We start from the raw sequence: 27241 nt of genomic DNA on the forward strand, positions 1-27241 counted from the left end.
TTGTTGTCCACGAATCATCTGCAGACCAACAGAACTTTCCAAAACATTTTCAACCCTTATTTTCTGTTTAAAGGCACTGAGTTATGTGGCCTGAGAAAGCCTAAAATATAACATTCCAACAACTTATCCCCTATCCACATTGTATTTTTGGCAAGGGTCCGACCAATGGGGGCCTTACTGATCACTAGAATGGAGGTTGGTGTTCACCCGTTTGAATAGAGTGGCATACATACACGCTGCCGCTCCATTCAGTTCTATTGGGCTGCCAGAGATGGATGAACACTTATACTCGGGTATCTCTGGCAGTCCCATAGAGTTGAATGGTGCGGTGGCAAGTATGTGTGTCCGCTACCACATTCAAGCAGGACACTGTGGACCACCCTTTCTAGTTATCTACAGAGGCGGTCAGACCCCAGGTAATCAGAGACTCATCCCCTATCCTTTGGATAGGCGATAAGTTGCTGTAATGGTACAACCCCTTTAATTTATTTTTAAGAAGAATTATTCACCTTATGCTTTTGTGTCGTGGCTGTTTATGGTGTGGACTTTCGCATTATAAAGTCACGACCCGAGGGTGCCATGGCTTGAAACAAATTAGCACAAGGCAAATAAATGTTTGACCTGTGTTAAGCTACCATATTTTTCAGACTAGGATGCACCTTAGGATTTGGAGGAGGAAAGTAAGAAAAAAAAAATATTTATCATCAGACCCCCATTCTTCATCGGACCCCAAAATCAGAGCCCCAATCTCCATCTGCCCTCAGATTGCACCCTCACCTGCCCTCAGATCGCACCCTCACCTGCCCTCAGATCGCACCCTCACCTGCCCTCAGATCGCACCCTCACCTGCCCTCAGATCGCACCCTCACCTGCCCTCAGATCGCACCCTCACCTGCCCTCAGATCGCACCCTCACCTGCCCTCAGATTGCACCCTCACCTGCCCTCAGATTGCACCCTCACCTGCCCTCAGATTGCACCCTCACCTGCCCTCAGATCGCACCCTCACCTGCCCTCAGATCGCACCCTCACCTGCCCTCAGATCGCACCCTCACCTGCCCTCAGATCGCACCCTCACCTGCCCTCAGATCGCACCCTCACCTGCCCTCAGATCGCACCCTCACCTGCCCTCAGATCGCACCCTCACCTGCCCTCAGATCGCACCCTCACCTGCCCTCAGATCGCACCCTCACCTGCCCTCAGATCGCACCCTCACCTGCCCTCAGATCGCACCCTCACCTGCCCTCAGATCGCACCCTCCCTATCAGCCTCATATCAGACTCCCATAAGCCACAAGATGGGTAATCAATATCGGCATAGCAGGGAGTCCAACTCCTGGCACAGCCAATGATTGGCTGTTTGAGGTGTTGCAAGCACTGCTTCCACTTCATAATTACCTGTCTTTTGCAGCAGCAGTGCAGGGTAATAACTGCTTACAATGCGCTGCCACTACAAAAGAGACAACACATAGGAAAGAGTGCTCGCACAAGCTCCACGACCCTTTCAAAAAGCTGGTCAACAAGGGTGTCAGAACCCTGCTGATCCTATATTGATGACCTATCCTTAATATTTTCAATATTAAGTCACTGCACAACCCCTTTAATAATAAAAAAAAAATGTCCAAAGGCAAGGTAAGATGTTGAGACAAAAGAACTTATACTCATCGTTATTTTCCACTGTCTTAGGGCTCATGCACATGGCCGTGTTGCCTGTATTGCGGACTTGAATGGATCTGCAGTCCGCTAGATACCAAGCAGTGCAGTGCGGAGGCATGGATCGGAAGCACTTCTGGAGGATTTTGGTCCGTGCCTTTGCACCGCAACAAAATAGAACATGTTCTATTTTTTGTGGTGCAGAACATATCTTGCGGATCACAGACCCATTCAAGTGAATAGGTCCACATCCATAAGCGGTGTGCACTTGGCCAGTACCTATTGCAGCACTGGGCGCACACACTCATGTGCATGAGCCCTTATCTGCATGTTTGGTCCAAGGAATTTTCCCCTTTATTGATCTGGTCATTGAGCTTTCTGACTGATAGGCAGCAGGTGGTTTTTGTGTAAGATCTTACATCATTGCCGCTAAGGTCCAACATAGAGGTACCCCTGTGATGTCTAAACCCCACACTGTTTCCTTTCTATATGTGAGAGTGTTTCGCTTCTCATAAAGATAATAGTCGAAGTTTAATACATGATTTGAACCACACTGTTTTAGACATTTTCAATGCCTTCCTTGACAAAGTAGTGCGAATTACTAAAAATCTGAATGGTTTAGCAGGAAAGGGCATCACAGGTTTTGTTTTCTACAGAATCCATGCCGGATATGATTTATTGTTCCTGGATAGAGTACTGTAGCATGCCACCTTGTTCACACAATCAATGAGCAATGACGACAACTAAAACATGTTCCAACGGAGCATAATTATCAAAAAGAAGTAGATTTATTTTTATGAATATACAATTGTCCTATTTTCTTTATTTTATTTTGCATATACAGTATGTGACTCATCTACTTTATCAATTTAACATAATATACCAAGTAATTTAGACTGCATTTTTCAGTGGACGCTCTGTAGTTTAGAACTAAAACCAGTCTAGTAATCCTATTTTTTGGGGTTGTGCAGCCAATCATATTAATGACCCATCAGTATCTAATTGTGGCACCCCCTGTCGATCAGCTGTTTGAAGAGGAGGCGGCAAATGGAACAAGCACTTGTAACTATACTATACCACCGAGACTTCCAAGACCATACGCAGAGTAATCTTGAAGAGGAAGTAGCACTCGTTCAAGCGCCTCCTCCTCTTCAAACAGCTTATCGGCAAGGGTGCCTGGAGTCAGACCCCCACTGATCAGATATTGATGAACTATCCTGAGGATTGGTCATGAATATTACTGGCTACACAACCCCTGAGCAATGTCTTCTTCAATTGTGGTCGTTATCAGTCATTTGTAAAATCTGTATATATCACATTGTGACTCGGTAATTAGAAAATGTATTCTCTTTTGAATATAAATTTTATCAGTGTGATGAATAAATATTTAATTGTGTTTACTGAACAAATGCAGTCTGTGTCTAGCTGTCTTGTATCTTAAGTTTGTACATGTACCTGCTGACATCAAAGGCTGGTTTAGTAGACCCGGGGTCCATGGAAGCACTGTAATTAACTGGAATTGAATATTTTTATTTGTAATGGAAGATCTGACAGGTGTACGCTTTCTCCTGATATATAATTCTCTTGCAACTGTTAAAACATGGCCATTCGCAGGAGTTGACTTTAGTGTGAAATCGCTACTGAAATGTTCAAAGGGCTGATCAGAAGGAAACGCAGCAAGTTGCAGCTCGGACTCGATGCAATGCTGTTATGTGTTTGTATATGCACAGCTGAGTCACATTATTATGACCATTCCTACTTTCCACGTCAGCAGCACGTAGCTCACGGAGGAAGTTACGTGTCGTGAACTGACTTGGTGACTATGATAGTTGTGCAATCTGTCTGCACACATATCCCTCGTTGCTGTCATAGGTAAAAGGGACGAGTTATCAGAGTTGCAAAAAGGGATGTTTTTTTATATTTTTTTGGGACAAGGGTGGCAGTATGTCTGAAACTGATCAGTTTTATGAACTGTACGTATGCTGCTGTGGTGAAAGTGTATTGTGGACAAATGGCACCATTGAGAATAAATGAAATAGAAACTGAGGAGCACTACATTCCATGGAATAGTGGAGCAGCTCACTGCCAAAATGAACCAGCGGGCTATCAGACATGTGTCTAAAACAACAGTTCAGTGAACTCTGATGTGCATGGGGCTCAGAGGCAGACGGATGGTCACTGCACCTCTGCTAACAAAGTTGCATCGGCAGAAAGGGCTTTGGTTTTCGCAGCATTGGCCCTCCGCAAAAGGTTGCCTTCTACGATGAGTCACATTTTCTACTTCATCGAACGGATGGATGTTTGCTTGTTAAGTGAGGAACATCCGAGAACAAAACTCCCTGCAACCCTTGCTGGGCAAACTTAGGTTGATGGTGGCAGCGTTATGGTCTGGGGAATGTTTTTCTGGCATTCTCTGGGGACTGGGACCACCCATCCATGTAGAAGGCACTCTTAACCGATTTGTGTATGAATCCGGACACGTACACCCATACTTTCTGATTGTCTTGCCTGGGGTGGATGGTATCTTCCAGCAAGACAATGTGACATGTCATATGGTGAGAAATGTCCATCATTGGTTGGAAAAGCATGACCAGGGCTTTCAAGTACTACCCTGGCACCCTAATTCCCCAAACTTAAACTCAATTGAACATCTGTGGGACCACCTTGTTAGTTTTGTGCTACTATGCAGAATGTGGGGTTAAGGCAAAGTTGTTGTTAAGGATTGTAGGGAAGCTATTAAAGTTGCCCTCTAGTGTAAGTATTACTTTTCATAAAATGTCAGTGTCTGACTAGATGGATGTAGCCCTGGCATTTTATTTGTGTGAACCCTCTTGAGAGTCTGTGCTGGCCCCAAGCATTAGGCTTTAGCACAGTCTCTATTATGGAGCAGACAGAGGTTGGTAAAATCACTCTTCAGCTGCTACCCTACCACACCACTAAGCAGTGCTTGCTTACTATCCCTTTCATACCTTGTGCATGACCAGAACATGTAATGTACACTGAGAATTATAGTATCACATCTTGTAGGTAGAGTTTGTATGTTCTCCCCGTGTTTGCGTGGGTTTCATCTGGTTTCCACCCACACTCAAAATATATATGTATAGGGAACTTGCATTGTGAGCCCCATTGGGGACAGCTTGATGCTAATGTCTGTAAAGCGCTGTTGAATATGTCAGCACTATGTAAGTGCGTAAAATAAATAATAATAAAAAATAGGGCAGTGGAGTGTCATTCATTTTATTTTATTTTTTTAAAACAACAAACACAAACATAACCAAATGACATTTTCCAACTAATCATGATTGGCCTGAAATATCCAAAAGAAAAAAGAACTCAACCAGGTCTATATGAAGGCAGACACAGCTAAAAATTTACAATGCAAAACACAAAGCTAGCATCTCCAAATAATATGAGAGGAACATAAAAGGGCACTCTACCATGCCTGACATGCAAAAGCAAACACTACATGTAGCAGCACAAAGACATTGATAAGACAGGAATTGCTCTGAACTGGATTGTTGCTATAATTGCCGTGCATGAAAAATTTGAGGCACTTGTGTGGACCCATCTACCAGTAACATCAGGGCCTCTTTTAGATGGGAACAACCTACATTAGACTTGCCTCAACTGGGCCTAGGTCTGAAAAATTAATTCAGGGCAATATAGGATACAAAACAATAACAAATACAGGTGCACTCTGCAGTCTCACTAAACCCTCAAACTGATTTTAAAATTGAGAGATTAGTCAACATGTCCTATGGTGTAGAACATGTCTAAGCCCGGGCACCACGTCAAGGTTTCTCAAGTAGCCCGGGACCTAACACTTTCCTACCTGCGCCGTATGGGCGATACCAGGAGCCAGTGGGCAAATTACAGGAGCATGAGGCCGACTCACAAACAGCTCACCAGTTACCTCCAGCATGTAACTATGCTTGCAATGGGAGGAGGGAGGAGTCTGCGAGTCCCACTCAAGACTGACTGATATGGCCCAGGCCTCACAGGTGCACCTAAATGTGGCCTGTAGATGGAAAACAGGTACATTTAAATTGGAGTTTATACACCTCCAGGAATCTATATGTACAAACCAAAAAAGACAAGGTGGCATTAGCAGGAGGTGCTCAAACCCACATGCAGTCGTGCATATATACAGGGGAGCAAATCCTGCACTTGTGGCCCGTTGCTAATAGCGATCCCCAGCAAAATGCATACAGTGGAGGATGCCCGCGGCGAACCACAATAGACATCTCACACAAGGTAACAAGTGCGGATGTCATAATCAATATAACAATATAACAAAACAATAACAAATACAGGTGCACTCTGCAGTCTCACTAAACCCTCAAACTGATTTTAAAATTGAGAGATTAGTCAACATGTCCTACGGTGTAGAACATGTCTAAGCCCAGGCACCACGTCAAGGTTTCTCAAGTAGCCCGGGCTACTTGAGAAACCTTGACGTGGTGCCCGGGCTTAGACATGTTCTACACCGTAGGACATGTTGACTAATCTCTCAATTTTAAAATCGGTTTGAGGGTTTAGTGAGACCGCAGAGTGCACCTGTATTTGTTATTGTTTTGTTATATTGATTATGACATCCGCACTTGTTACCTTGTGTGAGATGTCTATTGTGGTACTTGTGGTTCGCCGCGGGCATCCTCCACCGTATGCATTTTGCTGGGGATCGCCATTGGCAACGGGCCACAAGTGCAGGATTTGCTCCCCTGTATATATGCACGACTGCATGTGGGTTTGAGCACCTCCTGCTAATGCCACCTTTGTCTTTTTTGGTTTGTCAATATAGGATACAGCTATATTTGGCTCAGTGGGTAGCACTGTTTCTTTGCAGCACTGGAGTCTTGAGTTTGACTCCGACCAAGGGCAAACTGGAGTTTGTATGTTTTTTTATGTCTTTGCATGGGTTTCCTCAGGGTTTTCTTTCACACTCCAAAGACATACTGATAGAGAATTTAGATTGTTAGCCCCACTGGGGGCAGCAACTGATGTTGTCTGTAAAAAAGCACTATGGAATAGGGTGGCGCTAAATAAGCAAGAGAAATATAAAAATAAAAAGCCTTGAACAGATGGGTAGAAATGCATGGTCTAAACCGAGGTAGCCACTTCTGCAAATGTACAGTGCTGCCCATAATTATTCATACCCCTGGCAAATTTTGACTTAGTTACTTTTATTCAACCAGCAAGTAATTTTTTGACGGGAAATGACATAGGTGTCTCCCAAAGGATAATAAGACGATGTACAAGAGGCAATATTATAAATTCTCATCTTATATTTACATTTGAGCAAAAAATACACGATGTTCCGCACTGTGGAAAATCTCAGAGGACGTGGTCGGAAGCCAAAAGTTACACCTGTGCTGATTAGGAGGATAGTTAGAGAGGTGAAAAAGAATCCAAGGATTACCACCAAGGCCCTCCTGGTGAATCTGGGTTCTGCTGGTGGCAATGTGCACACTGCTGGGTTCCACGGATGCAGACCAAGGAGAACGCCACTTCTCCAGATAAGGCACACAAAAGCTTGCTTGGCCTTTGCAAAAGCTCATCTGGTGTCACCACCAGACATCTGAGAAGCTCTGACAGACGTTCTTCAGAACCTCCTGCTTGAGGTTCTTTTGTTTTGCTTTTGTTTTGTCATCTCCTTAGCCTCTCTCTAAGCTGTCATGTAGTTGCACTGATTGCATCCCTTTAAATCCCTTCACATACTGCATCACTTTGCGGTTTATACAACTTCCTGGAGTGTGTACATGCTGGATGCTACAACTGATCCTTCTACCGATAAGTCTGTTCATTGATTTGATTTGTGTTTTCCTGTTTGCTTGATCCTAGGTAACCCTGACTCCCTCCGTATTGAGTGTAGGGAGCCGGTGGTCGTGTCCCCTCACTATTATAGGGTGTTCAGGTGTCATACAGTCGAGGCACGAGGGCATGCAATTTTCTATCATAGAGATCTTTGCATGGGCTGAGAAGACAGGGAAAGTTTCAGGGCTTAAATAGGGGTCACCCTTTTGTTCCTTCGTTTTGGATCAAGCCAGTCGGATCCTTATTTGTAACTTCTTGTTTTCTGTTACACCATCCGTGACATCTGGACAAAGAAGAAGACTTTTAGTCTTCTGTTTTATGGTGAGATGAAACAAAATTGTATTGAATTTGGCGTAAAAAAGGAGAAGCCTTCAACCCAAAGAACACCATCCCCACTGTCAAACATAGTGGTGGGAACCTAATGCTTTGGGGGTGTTTTTCAGCCAATGGACCAGGGAACCTAATCACAGTAAACGGCACCATGAAAAAAGGGGGGGGGGGCGCCCTAAATGTATAATAGGCCACACCCCCTTTCTGTTCAGTCATGCCCCTTTTTCTTGTTAGGTGCGCAGAGGAATTCTCAAGACCTAGATGTGACAAATTGCGCCAAAAAATGTACCAGTTTGCTCCAGATTTTGGCTGCCTAGGTGCACTGACATTAGTAAATGTGGACCTTTTTTGTTGTTTTTTTCATACTATTAAGTGGTGTCTTTTTATAAGTTTTATGTATGACTGACTGTATGTATGACTGGCATGTATCCCTTTTCTGTCTCATGAAGTTTAATGAGAATAATTACACAGCTACATTCACGTGTCTTTTCCTGCAATAAGCAGTGGAGGATGGTTATCCTCTTACTCTGTGCGCTATATCATCACATAGTTTGTGTGCTTTCATGTAAGCCTAATCTGGCATATAGCAAGGCTATGCCCTAGCAGCCTTGTAACCTATGCATATGAGGGTGATTATATGGAAGTTTTGCAGAGGTTCTGCTTTGTTTCGCTAATGAAATTCAGAGCATTTTTTTGTATGTAATTATTCAAAATGTTATTACCCATACTGAACACTCAATGACTTAAGGTGGATTAATTAAACTGTAGCTGGTTTGCCATCTGGGTGCAACATATTTAGCTGCTTTACTATAAGGAAGATTTTTCATTGAATAAAGTGTTTTTGAGAAGGTGGTTGCCAGGTTGTGTTCTCTCAAAGATAAATGTTCGACCCCGCTTCAATTAATGCCATATTAACGGCAATGAAAGGCGGCTGCCTGTGAATGTTTTTTCTTCTCCTGCCCGCAGTTTGCACAAAAAGGGCTAACACGTTATTTGGGAGATGATGTTAAGGCTTTTTGCAGAAGCGCGGAAAAGTCGATTTAAGTTCAGTACACTCATTTCACACAACAGAGGAGGGGTGGGGTGGGGGGAGATGACAGGCATAAACCTAATCTGATTTTTATGGCTCAAGCGGATTCATTAAATTAGAGCTCTTGGTGTTCGTGTTCATTAATGAACCGGTGCCATATGCTTTAACTACCCTGGTCAATAGCTGCTAAAGAAACGCTCTTGTTCCGAAAGACAAAAATAAAGCTCCAAAAGCGGGAGAAAACAGCTGGATAAAAATCTCCTTGTTTTGGACTTGTATCAGAGGAGTTGCTTTGATTTCAGTAAACTACAACCGAGGCAATATGGCTCACAATTTGTGACCCAAAGGTAGTCATACATTACTGGAATCCTGCCTACTGCGCCTCACATTACACAGATGTGAAGGCCTGATTATAGCTGCTTCATAATTAACAGTGATCCGATTTGTTTTGTGGCATAAATGGTGCATGTGTAGAACATTAGCCATGGCACTCTCATTCAAATTCAACTCAAGGGCTCAGCGGCAGGCGGGTCACGAGCTTCAGGGAGTTGAAGCACAAGCTCCTCCATATGTTCTTGCTGCATCTTACTACGGCTACGAGTGCAAGTTAAGTTCCCCAAAGAACCTAATCGTGTTCTGTAATTACAGCGCGGCTTTCTGCTGGCTAGAAATGAGGGAAAAGCTAAAACACTCCCTCATCAGATAATTTGTAAATTACTTTACATGGCGGATGCCTAACTCGGTTGGTTTTCAACTGCTGAAATTATAAATAATTGTAACAGATGTGGCAATATGGCTGGTCTCCAATAAACGAGGCCCTTGGTAATTTGGCCGACCCTTTGACAGGCCAATTTAATAAAATGTGAACAAAATCTTCTTGCTAATAATTTATCATCCTTTTTCCCCACTGAATAAACTTAATTACCCTAGCAGTTAACAAGGTCACACCCAGATGCCAAACTCTGCTCCAGTTTTGATAATGCAATCAGGAATTGAGAGGTGATGACAGCGTTGTTGTTTTTTCATTACCTGGCTCCATACAAACACAGGTGGCGGAGCTTCCTTGTCAGTTTTTAATAATTACAGGCTATTATGGAATGCATAGTTAGCAGATTGAAAACCGCACTTTACTGAATTTGTGTGAGTATGATTGAGATTTTACTGTATAGAGATCATCATACCTAGACAATCTCCCCAGCGCTTAGGACCCATCTGACAGCTCATGGGTAACGTTAGGAATATTCTCTACCTTCTCAAGACCACATGTAATGCCTAATCAGAAAATGATCAAAATCAAGTTTTTTTTGTTATATATTTTTATATACTTATTGGTGTTTATATTCCTCATCCTAAATCTAATATGTCCTGTGCAAATCCACTTTTCAGTAGTCATCTCTTTATCATCCCTGGCAGGATTACAATAACAAATATCACCATTAGGACTCATTCAGACAGTTGTATGTTGCTTTCCGCATCTGATCTGCGGATTAGAAGTGTACCCATTCACTTCTATGGGGGTCCCAAAAGAGGCAGACAGCACATCGTGTGCTGTCCGCATCTTCTTTTTTCCCGTTCCACAGCCCTGTCCTATACTTGTCAGTGAAAATCAGGAGGTGGCCCCATTGAAGTCTATGGGTCCGCAAAAATGCAGAATGCTGAACTGTCCGCAAAAAAAACCAAAAAAACTGCGGACAGCAAAAAACATAAAGCCGTCTGAATGAGCTAGATGACGCAGAATCCACTTTTCACAAGAAGTGATGTCACAGCTTATCTACTCCCCTCCTTGTAAAATGACTTCTGCACAGGTCACAGAGCATACCTAGAAAACCCTCTCGTCGTAGTCAATGAAGTCGGTCTATTGTGGCTGGTGTAAAGTATACCTCTAAATGTTGTTAACCACAGCTCAGGCAAGATGGTTGCCCCAGAATCTGGCATAGATGATAAAATAAAAGATAGAAAAAAAGAATATGTCACTGATCTGTTTTTACTTGAAAGAAAAAAATTCTAAACGACACATTCTTTTTAACTCTTTCAACCCCGGGGATTTTTTTGTTTTTGTGTTCTCTTTTCACTCTGTGCCTTTCTGGGACCATCATTTTTATTTATTTTTTTCTGTTCACATAGCTGTATGAGGGCTTGTTTTTTGTGGGACAAGCTGCACAATGTAATGGGGAGCTGGGAGAAATTGGTGAAATTGGAAAAAAATTTATTATAATTCCACTACAGTTTTATGGGTTTTGTTTTTATAGTGTTTGCGGTAAAACTGACCTGTTAATTTCATTCTCCAAGTCAGTATGATTATGGCAATGCCACATATGTATAGTTTTTCTTGCGTTCACTAATGCCTTTCTTAGAAACTACCGCACATTCGTTTTTTCAGGGGCTCCATAGGAACTAATGTGCGGTAGCTTTGTTTCATTCAGGAGTACAGAGGCTGCTGCACACACCATCCGGCTCCCCTGATCCTTGCTAGAGGGAGCCAGTACACACCCCAAAGCACGCGCTTCCGGAGTTTTTCACTCCCGTATGCTGTGGTCACATTTGACCATGAATATGCCTGATGAAGAGACCCGAGTAGTCTTTAAAGCTAGCAATTTGGTCATCATCTTTTCAGTTAGCCATTAGAACTAGGGATAAAACATCCAAAGTCGATTCACATAAAACTTTGTTTCAATACTGTACTAAGGAGCAAGCGCTCTGTACAGTATTAGAACGTATTGGCTCCGATGAGCCAAAGTTATTACTTTGTGAAGTCTCGCGAGATTTCGCATAATAACTTCAGAAATTGATTTATACTGTAAAAAAACATTTCCCGAACTCGGGTTCGGTTCCAAGGTACCACTGCTAGCTCCTGCTCCGTACAGTATTAGAACAAAGTTTTATGCGAATCAACTTTGGATGTTTCATCCGAAGTTGATTCGCTCATCCCTAATTAGAACTATTAAGAAATTTCATAATTATTTTTAGTTTTTACTTGAAACACTCTTTTGAAACACCCAATTTTGGACTGACATTTATAGTATTACCATATTTTTCACTTTAAAAGACGAACTTTTTGTCCCCGGCAGTGCATAATATAAAGCAAATACTAGTGAACGCTTCCCTTATGGAAGGAGTCACGGGCAGCAGTGAGTGACGCGCTTCAAGCGCTGGCTTGTATAATAGAATGTACTTCTGTAAATGTGGTTGAAATTGTTGAAGCCAAGCAAACAAATGAAGAGCAGATGGTTCTAATGCAGGGGTGCACCACCCATGGGCTGCATGTGGCCTGCAGAGCCACGGTTCCTTATGTAATCCGCTGTGGACTGGAGCGGCACACAGCGCTGGATTACAAGTCCTGCTCCAGCACTCTAGCCCAAGAAGGGGGAGGGGACCGAAGGCATTTATTACGGCGTCTGCTTTTTTTACTCAGATTGGTGGATAGCACTCAATTATACATCGATGATAACTGGCCTGTATAATCGTGCCACCTATCAGCTGATAAACCAGGAATAGCACGTTTGTCGGCTCATTTGCATCTCTTCTCAGAATGAAAGATACAGTACAGAGTAATCAGGGACTGAGTGAGGGAGGAATGACTGTGGCAGCAATCGTTCCACCCATTCACTTTGGATGAGTGCCAAACAGACCAAACAAGGTTCTGCATCCTGTTCTAATGAATAGAAGTTTGACTATAATGGCCCCTTTACCGAAATCTGTGTGTGATCTATTAATTGTGCGATATCATTTCCAATTTAATTATGATTTTAATTACTGCAGGACTCGGAACACCCATCCCTGGTGGAACTGGAACTCATAATAGCTTCACAGAAATCCGAAATAAAATTTCTACAGGACAGACTTAAAGCAGTGGATCTGCCGTTAACCCAAGTAAATAATTGTAGAAGGGATGCACTTGAGAGCAGCATCCTGAGGGCTGGGAGAACACATAAGGTAAGAAGTCTTTTATTGTCTGGTGCATTTGTGTCAATTCCAGGTTATTCGAATCAAAAAGCTTTTCCCACTAGGATTTCAGGAACTAACTTTTTAATAAGTCTACCTTATAATTTTTGCAACTGCTTGGAAGAATGATTAAACTATTTGCCAAAGGCTTGTTATATTTTGTTACATGGCATGATTATAACGTTTAGAATGAACTTTCTCTGAAGTTGCTACTTCCTGTCTGCACACCCTACCGACAATGATTTTCCTTTAATCCAGGTTTTTTTTCTCCATTGTATTGAGCTTTTTTTGTTTCATTTGATTATTGGTAAAGTTTTAGAGGCATCGATCAAGTGGTATTCATTTCTATTGTGTTCTAAAGCCCAAATGACATAGAGGGACCAATGTCTGGTCAATACCCACATGCTTAGCATTGTGGAGATCCAACTTGTGCCACAAAATAGCTCTGACCCATCTAGGCATGGACTTCACAAGACCTCTGATGAGTCCTTGTGATATCTGGAACCAAGACATAAGCAGATTCTTTGAGTTTAAGTTGAAAGGTAGGTCTTCGATCAGACTTTAGATCTGGGGAATTTGGAAGCCAAGTCAGCCCCTGGATTATTGTGTATGGGGCCTTGACAGTGGAATTCTTTACCACTCTCTCCAACAACTTGTCATGCCTTGTCTTATCTGGCATGTGACATGTTATGCTTCTATAATATTTCAGTATTAGAACTTTGGTGTGTGTGTACGTGTTTTTTTTTTTTTTCTTCTACTTGAGGCCATCAATATCTGAATGGCGGAGGTCTGACTCCCAGCACTCCTGCTGATCATCTGTTTGAAGAGGAGGCAGCACTTGTATGGGAAGAATGCCAGTGTAGCTTAGAAGGAAAAACTGGAGCAGTACATTTAACATGAGGATGCAAGGGCAGAAGTCGATGATCTCAAGTTGAACAGGTGTTTGGTGATTCAACAACATAGTGACGACATGGTGCGGCAGAATCTGCAACTTATTGCCCGCTCACGCCAGATCTAAAAAAGTGGTTGGGGAGAGGGGGACAGGCCGGAAGACGGCTAGGAAGCTGTATGAGGGCTCATGCACACGACCATATACATTTTAAAATCCGCAAAAAATACGGATGACGTCCGTGTGCATTCAGTGTTTTTGCGGAACGGAACAGCTGGCCCCTAATAGAACTGTACTATCCTTAATGCAGACAATAATAGGACATGTTTTATTTCTTTGCAGAACGGACATATGGAAACGGAATACACACGTAGTAACTTCAGTTTTTTTCGCGGACCCGTTGAAATGAATTGTTCTTCATATGGTCCGCAAAAAAAAAAAAACACACAAAACGGCCGTGGAAAGAAAATACGGTCGTGTGCATGAGCCCTAACATTTAGAAGCGGCGGTGGATACGCTGAAGTTATGTACAGGACCGGCACCTCTACATTACTTCGGCGGATCCACCGACAGCTATAGGGCTTATTAACCCCTTAGTGACCACCCATACGTGTTTTTACGGCGGTCACTAAGGGGCCTTAGGCTGGGCCGCCGCGTTTTTACGGCGGCCCGGTCTAAGCGCTGCACGGCTCCCCCGTGCAGCGGGGAGCGCGGACCCGGCTCTCACATGAGAGCCGGGAACCTGCTCTAACAGCCCGGACCGGCAGGAGTGCCGATCCGGGCTGTTTAACCCTTTACATGCCGGGCGCAATGGCGCCCGCTGCATGTAAAGTGGTGACACAGGGAGCGGACTCCCTCTGTCTCCCATCAGCACCCCGAAAATAAGATCGTGGGGTGCTGATGTGTTCGGAAGCTTACCTTGCTTCCGTTTAGGGCCCCGAGCCTGTGTTCAGTTCTCTCCAGCAGGCTGTGCCTCTCTGGCGCAGCCTGCTGGTCAAGGTTTGAATAGCATTGCTATTGAAATGTAATGCATTTATAGAGATAATGCATTACATTTTAAAAGCAATCAAAATACTGTATATTATAGTCCCCTTGTTGGACTTTTAAGTAGTAAATTTTTTTTTTTTTTTAAATACACATTTATTAAATAAAAAAATATGCTTTTTTTTTCCATTGAAAATACGCTTTTCAATGAAAAAAATTGCAAAAAGAGAATATCCCCCATATGTTTGGTATTGCCGCGTCTGTAACGACCCGGACTACATAAATATTACATAAATTATCCCCTATGGTGAACGCCGTAAAAAATAAAAATAAAAAAAAGACAGAATTTCTAATTTATTCTTAGTTTCCACCGAAAAAAACGTAACAACAAGCGATCAAAAAGCGCCATTTACTCCAAAATGATACCAATGAAAAATACAAGTTGTCCCTCAAAAATCAAGCCCTCACACAACTCCATAGAAAAAGAAAAAAAAAGTTATGGGTCTTGTGAAGTGGCAATGCAAAATCATTTTTTTGGTTAATAAAAGGGGTTTTATTGAAAAAAAAAAAATTAGTAGTATTTAGTATCACTGTAATCGTACTGACCCAGAGAATAAAGATATTATGTTATTTGTACCGAAAAATGAACGCCGTAAAATTTATAATGTAAAAACGCAGTGGCAGTATTGCTATTTTCCCCCATCTCCCTCCCAAAAAGAGTTAATAAAAGTTAATCAGAAAGTTATGTGTACCCCAAAATGGTGCCATTAAAAACTACAACTTGTCCCGTAAAAAACAAGCCCTCATAAAGCTATATAGACAAAAAAATCAAAAAGTTATAGATCTTGGAACGAGACCATGAAAAAAGGAAGAAAAACGCTTGGTCATAAAGGCCCAAACAGTCTTGGTCACTAAGGGGGTTAAGACTGGTGTCTAACACGCCAGTGTTAATAAATGTGCCCCTTTATCTGTAAATAACATAAGAACACCTAAAAAAAACGTATTGTCCAAAATATTTTATACTAAAATAAAAGTAAATAAAATAAAGGGTTTTGCATTTTTTTAAGAAAGCGATTCTGCTATGCTGCAGTTACCTGTACAACTGGTGGCCAGAAGTACCCCTACTCTGCATATAAATGGGTCACAGAGCTGGTTCATTTCCATTTATTCCCAGCAGTGAGACCCCACTGATGAGAAAATGGTGCCATAAAATTCTACGATGTCTATGGCCACATGGGGTGGATTTTTTGCAGCATGATCTTTGCTGATAATTAGTTTTGAAGCGATTCTGCGTGGATGGGTTGCAGATTTTGTTGCATACATGCAGCCAAGTTCACTCTACGTATTGCACACAATGAAACCCACTGTGAAAGTCTATGGCATACATTGAGATGCTGTGGATTTAAAATTTGCAGGTAACTTCTTCAGCAGATTCTGCTCAGGTTTTTTATGCAGTGTGCTGAAAACTTTTTTTCCACTTCACCACCATGACGGCCCAGAGAGATTGACCCCTGACCTCTGTAGGGGCAGGAACAGAGATAGGTTTAAAAGGACCCCTCCCACCACCATTCACCAGTGTGTTCCTGCCCCTATAGTGGCCAGGACAGAGTAAAGTCCTCTCTGGCTTCCAGGGAGGTGAAGTGGACCTCGTTTATTATTTTCTAGTACCTGGGTGACCGCATCGGTGGTGCTCTTTGCCTCCCTTGTGGCTCCTTTTTCACCCAGGGATGCGTCCCCTGCTCTCCGGCGGACTCGTTCTTAAGCTGACAGGGGACGCCGGGGTCACGCTCCCTTGTGAGGGAAGCCTGCCCTGAGAATGCCGCGGGTCGCCTACCTCTCGGAGGTAGCCGACCGGAAAGACGCTCGCGGCTGTCGCGCGCGTCTGACGTCACTTCCGGGCCGCAGGCCGGAACCCGGAAGTAGATGGCTTTTCATAAAAAGGACGCTAACAGCTTTCCCGCTGCGCTATCTGCATCGCTCTCCTACCAGAGATGTCGGACCAGGAGAGGAAGACACAGCAGAAGGAGCAGACCGCTCCAGAGCGCCCTAGCGTGAGTAGCCCACCTGGGCACGGCGGCTTAATAGTTGGCTACAGGGGGAGGTTGCGCCTTAGAGAGTAACCACTGTCCCCTCCCCCTGGTGGTGTCTGCTGGTATACTGCATTTAATATTGCTCCTATACCAGATTGACATTAATTAAATGGGCTGCCTCTCTCTCTCTCGCTAGGCCAAACTTACTTTAAAAAAAGTTAAGAAGACCGCCAGATGCATCCAGTGTACCGTCAGGCTTCCTGAGGATTACACAAAAAAACTGTGCAAGGATTGCATCACTAAGATAGTGAGAGATGAACAGCCCTCAATCATGCAGGAGTTCAGATCCATGATCCAGGAGGAGGTTAAATCTTCTTTGGCCTCCCTCCGTGAGGATACCAGGGAGATCCGCCCACCGAAAAGACCCAGGGGGGCAGACATCCCCTCTGACTCCGAGGATTTAGAGGAGGATGCATCATCCTCTAAAAAAGAGGAAGACGATCACCTATCTGAGGGCGAGATCATTGAAGACTCCAGAAAATTTTTCTTCACTCCCAGTGAGATGAGTGACCTTCTAAAGGCGGTCAGGGATACCATGGGGGTAGAAGATGTTCAGCAACCCCATACAGTTCAGGAGGAAATGTTTGGGGGATTGAGGGTCAAACGCTCCAGAGTATTCCCCATAAACGAAAATATTAAGGAGATGGTGATGGATGAATGGGCCCATCCAGAAAAGAAGCTGGGTATATCCAAAGAATTCAGAAATCGCCTTGCATTTGACCCTTCAGACTCAAAAATTTTTGACGAAGTCCCTAGAATCGATGTACAGGTGGCCAAGGTCAACAAGAGAACCTCACTTCCATTTGAGGATTCCTGTCAGCTAAAGGACACGATGGAAAGAAAGGCCGACAGCTTATTAAAAAGGTCCTGGGAGGCGGCTATGTTTAGTGTTAAGACAAACATAGCCGCTACTTCAGTCGCTAGGTCTATGTACCTATGGCTGAATGAATTAGAGGATCATCTAAGCAGCAAAACGCCTAGGGAACAGATATTAGATTCCATTCCCTTGCTAAAATCTGCTACAGGTTTCCTTGCGGACGCCTCTGCAGAGACAATTAGATTTTCGGCAAAGGATGCAGCCTTGTCCAACGCAGCCCGGAGGGCACTTTGGATGAAATCTTGGTCAGGAGACATCCCTTCCAAGATGAAATTGTGTTCCATAGCCTTCTCGGGCGAATACGTGTTCGGTCCTGTACTGGACACGATCCTTGAGAAGGCTACTGATAAAAAGAGGGGTTTCCCTGAGGATAGGATCCCTAAAAAGAAACCTTCCTTTCGTGGTCAAAATACCCAAAGCAGTTCCTTTCGTGGTAAAGGTAAAACCGGACGTTGGAGTTACCCCAAAGGGGGGAGAGGTAGAGGGTTCTTGCTTAATCCCCAAAACAAGGGCGGTGAGAAACTGTGACGCCAGGATAGGGGGAAGACTATCCCTACATTTTGCTCAGTGGCAACAGACTTCTCCGAGCCTCTGGGTGCAAAATCTGGTCAAGTTTGGATACAAAATAGAACTATCTTCCCCCCCTCCGAACGTATTTCTGATTTCTCACCACCCTTCTCCTTTTCAGTACAGCCAGATCTGGAAGGAGGTCCAAAATCTTTTGGACCTAGGAGTAGTAATTCCAGTTCCCGAACTTCAACGGGGGCGGGGGTTCTACTCCAGCCTTTTCTTGGTAAAAAAGCCGGGGGGCGCCTTCCGCATGATCATAAATCTAAAGAGGCTAAACAAATTTGTGATCTACAAAAGGTTCAAGATGGAATCTTTAAATTCTACCATCCCCTTAATCCAAAAGGATGCGTCCCTCTGTACAATCGACCTGAAGGACGCATACTATCATGTTCCCATTCACTCCCAGTCTCAGAGGTTCCTGCGCTTTGCAGTAAGGGATCACGAGGGGTCTGTTCACCACTTCCAGTTCGTGGCTCTCCCCTTCGGGCTGGCCTCAGCCCCAAGGATTTTCACGAAACTGGTGGTAGAGATGGTCGCCTCCCTGAGACCTCAGGGGGTGACGGTTGTCCCTTATCTAGACGACTTTCTACTTATTTCAAACACGGTAGGTCAGTCTATAGCAGATCGAGAAATCTTCTGCTCCCTTCTGACATATTTAGGTTGGGTGATAAACCTAAAGAAGTCCTCCCTAGTTCCGAATACCAGGGTAAAATTCCTAGGGGTTTTGCTGGATTCGGAAAAACAAACAACATTCCTTCCGGCAGAAAGAATCCAGAACCTACAGTCATCAATCAGAGCCTTCCTGAGACGTCGCTCCTTCTCGTTCAGAGAAACGATGAGCCTTTTAGGTCAGATGACAGCCTGCATTGTAGCAGTCCCATGGTGCCAAGCCCATTACAGAGCCCTTCAGTCCTGGCTTTTAAGGAAATGGGACAAAAATCTGACCTCGTTGGACAAAAAGATCCTGATCCCGGGCCACGTAAAATCTTCAGTCCGGTGGTGGCTTCACACAAAAAATTTAGAAAAGGGCATGGTCTGGTTCAAGACCCCAGCAGTACATATTCAGACCGATGCCAGCCTAAAAGGATGGGGCGCAAAAATTTACTCCGATCTGTACCAGGGAGACTGGCCTCCAAGGATTGCAGCCCAGTCCTCCAACTACAGGGAGCTCAGGGCAGTTTGGGAGACAATACGAACAGCCGCTCCAAAACTACAAAACCAACATATAAAGGTCTATTCAGACAATATAACGACCGTGTCCTACCTCAAGCATCAGGGGGGCACACGATCTCAGAAGCTGGAATGTCTATCCAGGAAAATCTTCCTCTGGGGAGAAAAAAACGTAAAATCAATATCGGCAGTTCATTTAAAAGGAAGCCTAAACTGTGCAGCAGACTTCCTCAGCAGGACTACCATAGACCAGGGAGAATGGGCCTTAAACGTCGAGATCTTCAGTTTGATTGTCCAGAGATGGGGTCTTCCAGTAATAGACCTATTCGCCACAAGGACAAACGCAAAGGTATCAACCTTTTGCTCCCTAAACCCAAGGGACGGGCCCCTAGCGATCGACGCCTTCTCCCTGCACTGGGACTGGGTCCTTGCATATGCCTTCCCTCCATTCCCATTAATCCCAAGGGTTCTCCAGAAGATCATCAGGGACAGAGCCAGAGTAATCCTGGTCACCCCATACTGGCCCAAGAGGAGCTGGTTCTCGATCCTAACCAAGCTCTCTCCACAGGAAGCATTTATTCTCCCAAGGAGAAAGGATATCCTGATCCAGGGGCCGGTTCTCCATCCCCATCCGGAAATCTTCAGCCTCTCGGCCTGGATCCTGAGTCCAACCTCCTAAGGCAGAGAGGTCTCTCTGAGGGTGTTATATCTACCTTAAAGGCCAGCAGAAAGAAGGTGACTAACTCCATTTATTTCAAGATCTGGAAAAGATTCTGCACCTGGTCGGGCGACGAAGCCCCAGATCAAACCAGACCAAATATACAGAGGATTCTGGATTTCCTTCAGAAGGGACTAGAGTTAGGGTTAAGTCCTTCTACCCTGAGAGTCCAGGTCTCAGCACTTAGCGCCTACTTCGATTCCGAATTGGCCAGCCATAGATGGATCCAAAGATTCCTAAGGTCTGCAGCCAGACTAAGACTGTCACTCAGATCAAGGATGCCTACCTGGGACTTAAACATCGTCCTTAGAGGACTCGCAGGTCCACCGTATGAACCCATGGACGCAAGTTCCCTGAAGAATCTTTCTCATAAGGTGGCTTTTCTTATAGCCATAACATCAGCAAAAAGACTGAGTGAGATCCAAGCATTGTCAATAAGACAACCATATCTCAGGGTACAGGAGGACCGTATCACCTTGAGGCTAGACCCTACGTTTTTGCCAAAGGTAGTAACAGACTTCCATAGGAGCCAGGAGATCATTCTGCCCTCCTTCTGTGTAGATCCTAAAAATTCTGGTGAGGAACGTTTCCATACGCTAGACGTCAGACAAGCAGTACTAAAATACCTAGAGGTCACTAAGGACCTGAGGAAGGTGGACAACTTATTAGTGCTCTTCGGTGGTAAAAATAAAGGGAAGACAGCTTCCAGATCTACCATTGCCCGTTGGGTAAGACAGACTATTACAGACTGCTACAAGATCGAAGGCATCAGTTGTCCAGAGGTCATTCGGGCTCACTCCACAAGAGCGGTATCTGCCTCTTTCGCTGAAAGGGCAGGAGCTTCCTTAAATCAAATATGCCAGGCTGCTACCTGGTCTAATGTTAACACCTTCATTAAACATTATAGGCTCGACTTATCCAGGTCCTCCGACCTCGCATTCGGTCGCAAGGTCCTTCAGGCCGTTGCCCCACCCTAGGTCATATATAATCTGTTACGTCTCTCTGGGCCGTCATGGTGGTGAAGTGGAAAGCCGGAATTAGACTTACCGGTAATTCATTTTTCACGAATCCACCATGACGGCATGATATCCCGCCCTAAAAAAAAACAAAAAAAAAAAAAACCTTGGTATGAGGTAATACCAAAAAAAAAAAAAAAAAAAAAAAACAACACTTTGAGTTGTCTCACTTGTAAACTGGTGATTGTAGCACTATAATCTGGAACTCACTGGTGAATGGTGGTGGGAGGGGTCCTTTTAAACCTATCTCTGTTCCTGCCCCTACAGAGGTCAGGGGTCAATCTCTCTGGGCCGTCATGGTGGATTCGTGGAAAATGAATTACCGGTAAGTCTAATTCCGGCTTTTACATCTCTTAGGCTACATGTGCACGGCATGTGATGTACATTTTTTACCGGCCATCACACGTCTGTTTTAAGACCAATGGTGGTCTATGGAGTTATTCACACGGCAGTTTTTTTTGACTGTCAGTAAAAAACGGATGTAAAAAAATAGAACATGTTCTCTTGTCCGTTTTTCACTGACAGTCTGCCCCCATACAATTGAATGGGTCCATTTTTTAAAATTTCTGTTTCTAAGAAAGGAATCAGTGAAATAAACGTCCGTTAAAAATGTCCATTTTTAACAGACTTTTTTTTCACTGTCGTGTGCATGTAGCCTTACGCTTTTGCGCTGGATAGTCTACCCACAGTTCTACGGAAAATCTGCAGCACATCTGTTTTGTCTGACCTTAAAAGGATTGTGCAGCCAGTACATATTGGTAAGGTATCCTCAGGATAGATCATCAATATCTGAATGGCGGAGGTGCGACTCCTGCTGATCAGCTGTTTGGAGAGGAGGCAGCACTTGTATGGGAAGAATGCCAGTGTAGCAAAGAAGGAAACTCTGGAGCAGTACATTACATTTACCATGAGAACATAAAGGCAGAGGTCCATGGCCTGAAGCTGAACAGATGTTCAGTCATTCAACAACACATCAACTAAAGGAAAAGAAGATGTGTTTTGGAATGGCCGAGTCAGAGTCCTGATCTTAACCCTATCAAGATGCATGCAAGGCATCCCAGAAGTATTGATGAATTGAAATGCCCTTGCAGGGAGGAATGGTCCGAAATTCCTCCTCAATGATGTGCAAATCTTGTTTGCGCCTGCAGGAAACATTTACTGGAGGTGATTGTTACTAAAGGGAATCTCCAAGTTATTAAATTCAAAGGTTCACTTACTTTTTCATTGATCGATAAAATATATGTGTGGTACTTTTTGTGCATTATTATGGTTCTCTGACTTTTTCTTGCAAATGTAGCAGTAAAATCAGTTTAGTGACTTATTAATGAATTTTTGGGATTTTATTAGATGCCTAATGTTGATGTTTTCTGCACAACATGAAGTGGCATGGTCTTGTATAAATGATAGTGAATTGTAGTGAAATGACTGTTTTATGTACTAGTCATTGCTGTGACTATTAAGCCTCTATTTCAGTAAATAAGTTACCAGATTGCCAACCATTGTTTATCTTGCACTCAGTTGTTATGCTGTGCAGAGGCCAAATATTTTCTAGTCAGACACCTAATTGGTGCCCATTGCTAAAATGAATTGTAAGCCAAAGGTGACCATCGTTTGGCTTGGAATGGCATTGGCAGGCCAGGTTTCAGCAGTTCATCTGCATGCATTATTGTATAATGAGCTTAGCTGTAATGAGGGCAATTTGCATTTGTAAACCCGATCTGCTTGTGACACTGCAGTTCCAAGACCATTGACCATTAGTTCAAACTGGAGCTTTTGTTTATCCTTGGCTTATTTTTCTTTAAATCCATTATTATTATTTATTATTATTATTATTATTATTATTATTAGTATTATATGTTAAATATATTAAAAAAAAGCTTTGACATTTTGAAAGCCCCTTTTAGTTTTACACTTTTTATTTGGTTAATGTTGTTGTATACCGTTTTTACGTGAATATTGGTAAGTATAACAGGTATAAAGGCCCATTAACATGTCTGGATAGTCAGGACAATTATCAGGAATGAACCATTTATTGCCTGCTCATTTAGCTGCATTTATATGCAGCAGTTATCTCTTCTGTATGGGAATGAATGATCACTACTATGGTTGTTCATCGATGAGCAAAAAAAAAAAAAAAAAGACACTATTATTGGTGGTCACTCACAGATGACAATATTATTTAAATCTATGTACCTGTACCATATGTTAAAGATCCCTCAAAAACAGAATAATTAAAAGTTCACTTTTTATTTAGATATACTTAAAGGGAATTTAACAGCTTCTGCGGGGCGCCATTGTTCCCCTGCTTATCGCTGCAGGGCTCTGTCGGGGTGTGTGCTTCTGAGGCTTCCGCTCCACAGCTTCCACTCAGCCTGATCACAGCATGATTATGGCTGGTTTCATGCGGCACGCATCACTCCCTGGGCTGGCTGGGTTAGGTCAGGTGACCTCGCTGACCAGCCTTGGCTCTCCTGCATATACTTAAGTGGTTCATCCCCTTTCCCAGATGCCTCAGTGTCAAGGTCTTTGTATTTTGCTAAAGAGCCTGATAACCACTTGTGTTCATGACTTGTATTTCGTTCCTGATCCCTGCCTGCTTGCTTTGACTCTCCTATTTCTGACCCGGATTGCCTGACCTGTACCTGTGCGCCTGCCCTGACCTATTGCCTTTTTTGCCAAGTCTCTGCCTTATCCTTTGCTCCTGGTAACTTCTCTGCTAGCCTGACTACGCTTATACTTAAGGTACCTACTCAGGTACCTCCTCGTCCGCCCGGACCAGCTGCCACTGACTCGGGGATTGCTCTGTAATAGCCCCTGGCAACTACCCTAACGGCTCAAGTCTATCCTCAGCATCTGAGGCTCTAGTGAAAACCAGGTAGTTGCTTAGACACGCCCCTCCAGAGTATAGCCAGTCAGTGGCACAGTGGATTCTCACCCGCTTATCCGTGACGGGAATCTGTCAGCTCCGAAACAGTTTCGGTGTATAGTGTTAGTGACGCTGAGTCCGGTTATGCCATTTTTATCTTCATACTCACTTGCATTCTGACGCTGTGCTCCCAGAAACAAGCAGTAAAATGCATTGAGAGGACTCCTCTTTGAGTCCTCTTAATTATGTGCAGGAACACGGGAGTCCTCTGTGTGTTTTACTGCTGGTTAATAAAATTAATTATCTCCACAGTATTTTATGGACTCCAACTTTAGTAATTAGTGGACTATATCCAAATCTGCAAACTGGAAGAGGCCCAGTAAACAAAGAAATACCTAGTGGTGAGCAGAAATGATCCTGTGCACATAAATGAAATAGACTGACAATTTCTTTGTAGCCCAATTGGTTGATTGGGTAAGACTACTTTCACACTAGCGTTTTTACTGGATCCGGCAGGGTTAAGCAAAAACGCTTCCATTACTGATAATACAACCATCTGCATCCGTTATGAACGGATCCGGTTGTATTATCTTTAACATAGCCAAGACGGATTGGTCATGAACTCCATTGAAAGTCAATGGTGGACGGATCCGTTTTCTATTGTGGCAGACAAAACTGATCTGTCCTCATTGACTTGCATTGGGGGTCATGCCGGATCCGTCTTGCTGCGCATCCTAGGACGGAAAGTAAACTGCAACATGTTGCGGTTTGCTCTCCGGTATGGGAACGCAACTAAACGGAACAGAATGCATTTTGGAGCATTCTGTTCTGTTTAGTTTTTTCCTCATTGACAATGAATGGGGACAAAACGGAAGCATTTGTTTCCGGTATTGAGCCCTTATGACAGATCTCAATACCGGAAAACTAAAACGCCACAGTTCGGGTTAGGTTACTATCCCTATTATCCCCTACTTGGTCTAATTTTTCTTACAGGTAAACGGAGCACCCACCTTATAAAGGGTGACTCCTTTAGAAAAGAACCCTCAAGGTTCTAAAAATAATTTTCACAGAATCAGTATTCTGTATTTCTTTTGAAAGGGTGTTATAAAAAATCCCTACTTGTTTCACCTGTGCCATAGTACCCATCCTTATAAGGGGACCAATGGCATTATGACACTCAAATCTGTGCAGATAAGAATAAGAAAATAAATAGAAGTAATACTAGCGCTACCGCCACCGACTGGTAGTCGGTCCTTTTATAACACTTATTGACGCCACTGCTGGGTTTGTACGGGTGGATTGCCAACCCCTGAAATGTTATATAGGTATATGGATAAAAGAGCTGTAAACCTGCGCTGACCAAAAGTGCTCAATATGTCCAATGTTCCTGGTTCATATATATTATTACTTAGTCACAGTTAGAGTTTTTACCTGCTCCAGGCGTACTCCGGTGAGCCGGATTACATACAAGCTGGTTGGTGCTTGCGTCCTCTCGCAGTCATTCCACGGTAGCTTTGCGATATCTTCAGGCTTCTGTCACTCACGTACACGTGGCTCCGACTGGTAGGTCGTGTGTGTGAGTAGAAGCCGCTTGATTTTGTCAGGGAGACAGCTTCTTCAGTGTGACGTCACACACTGTGCTTGCTACGGATGCCTCCTAGGTCCACACTACTGCCGACGCGTTTCGAAATCCGTTTTACTTAGTGTTTTACTGTATTCCTTACGTACAGCCATACTATGTTACTATGAATATAGCCATGGCACGAGGCAGGATAAATATAAGGAATCATGCCTGCATGTAAATGATGCAGGGGCGTCCAGGAATGCGTTTTCCCAGTGGACTGGGGTTTCCAACATAAGAGTTATGTTATGCCACATATCAGCCAGACGCATGGCAAGAGGACACTGTTTTTGCATTGATCTTTGCCATAGTCTTTGGATATTTACAGTATTTACCCAACATTTTCCAGATGCCGGATGCTTTTACTGAAAATGTGAACAGAGCTTTATACAGAGTCAGGGGCTAATGAGCTACAGAACTTGATGATCACACCATTTAATTTTGGAGGGTTTATTGCCTCTCAAAGGTTAGATCTCTAAGGCTACATTAACCCCTTAGTGACCAAGCCTGTTTGGGCCTTAATGACCAAGCCAGATTTTGGAAATCTGATGTGTCACTTTAGCAGAGAATAACTTCGTAAAGGTTTTGCAAATCAGATTTTTTTTTTTCTCTCATCACATATTGTACTTTATGTGATGTTTCCCGCCTTCTATGCTAATGAGCCATTCGGCTCAACTGGGCGGGCTTACGTGTCTTTCTTCTTCCTGGCACAGAGCGCATCCAATCAGCGTGCTCCGCTCTTAGCCAGGGAGAAGCAGCTCCAGTTCTCGCGAGATTCGCGAGAACTGGAGCGATTTCATCCATCCTGATCCGACGCTGCTCCAATGCTCACCGCGGAAGTCCAAGATGGCGCCGGCTCAGGATGGATGAAATCGCTCCAGTTCTCACGAATCTCGCGAGATTTGGAGCTTTTTCTCCCTGGCTAAGAGCGGAGCGCGCTGATTGGATGCGCTCCGTGCCAGGGAGCAGAAAGACATGCCCCATTAGCATAGAAGGCAGGAAATATTGCGGGGGGCATCGCGGACAAACGGGAAGTTAAGTGGCAGGAACCCACATAGTAGAAGGGACGGTACTTCTGGATTGAGAATGAGATGAGGTGGCGACTTCTACCACCATAGGGCTATGGGTTTAGTAAGACCGCACCTGTCTTTGCAAATGTGATTATATTGGTTATCACATCCACATAATTGCTATCTTGTGTAGGATGTCTATTGTGGTACTTGTGGTCCGCTGCGGGCATCCTCTACTGTAAGCATTTTTGCTGGGGATTGTCTTTAGCAACGGCCACAAGTGCAGGGTTTGCTCTCCTGTATGTACATGCACCACTGCATATGGGGTTGAGCACTTCTGCCTGTTTAACACCATGCCATTTTTTTCTGTTGGTTTGTACAATGTTAAAGATAATACAACCAGATCCGTTCATAATGGATACAAACGGTTGCATTATCAGTAACGGAAGCGTTTTTGCTGCACAATGCCGGATCCAGCAAAAACTAGTATGAAAGTAGCCTAAGGCCCCTTAGTGACCGCCGTAGAAACATGTATGGGTGGTCACTAAGGCGTTAATGGTTTATCATCTGCTTTCCCATTACATTTTATACCAGGGGTGTGTTTTAGTCTTTTTTACATTGTACTTTCCATGGTTTGAGTTCTATCTGCTGTTCATATATAACA

The 27241-nt window shown here is 43.8% G+C and overlaps 1 protein-coding gene across 1 annotated transcript in view; it reads left to right on the forward strand.

Moving 5' to 3' along the window:
- The window catches only part of CNTLN (centlein), a 327152-nt gene that overhangs the window by 119819 nt on the left and 180092 nt on the right, over positions 1 to 27241 (forward strand). Inside the window, exon 10 of the mRNA XM_044286471.1 lies at positions 12584 to 12757. Within this exon, the coding sequence (XP_044142406.1) occupies positions 12584 to 12757 (174 nt within the window). The remainder of the gene's footprint in view (positions 1 to 12583; positions 12758 to 27241) is intronic.

The sequence above is a fragment of the Bufo gargarizans genome, chromosome 1 (assembly GCF_014858855.1).
Source record: "Bufo gargarizans isolate SCDJY-AF-19 chromosome 1, ASM1485885v1, whole genome shotgun sequence".
Classification (NCBI taxonomy): domain Eukaryota; kingdom Metazoa; phylum Chordata; class Amphibia; order Anura; family Bufonidae; genus Bufo; species Bufo gargarizans.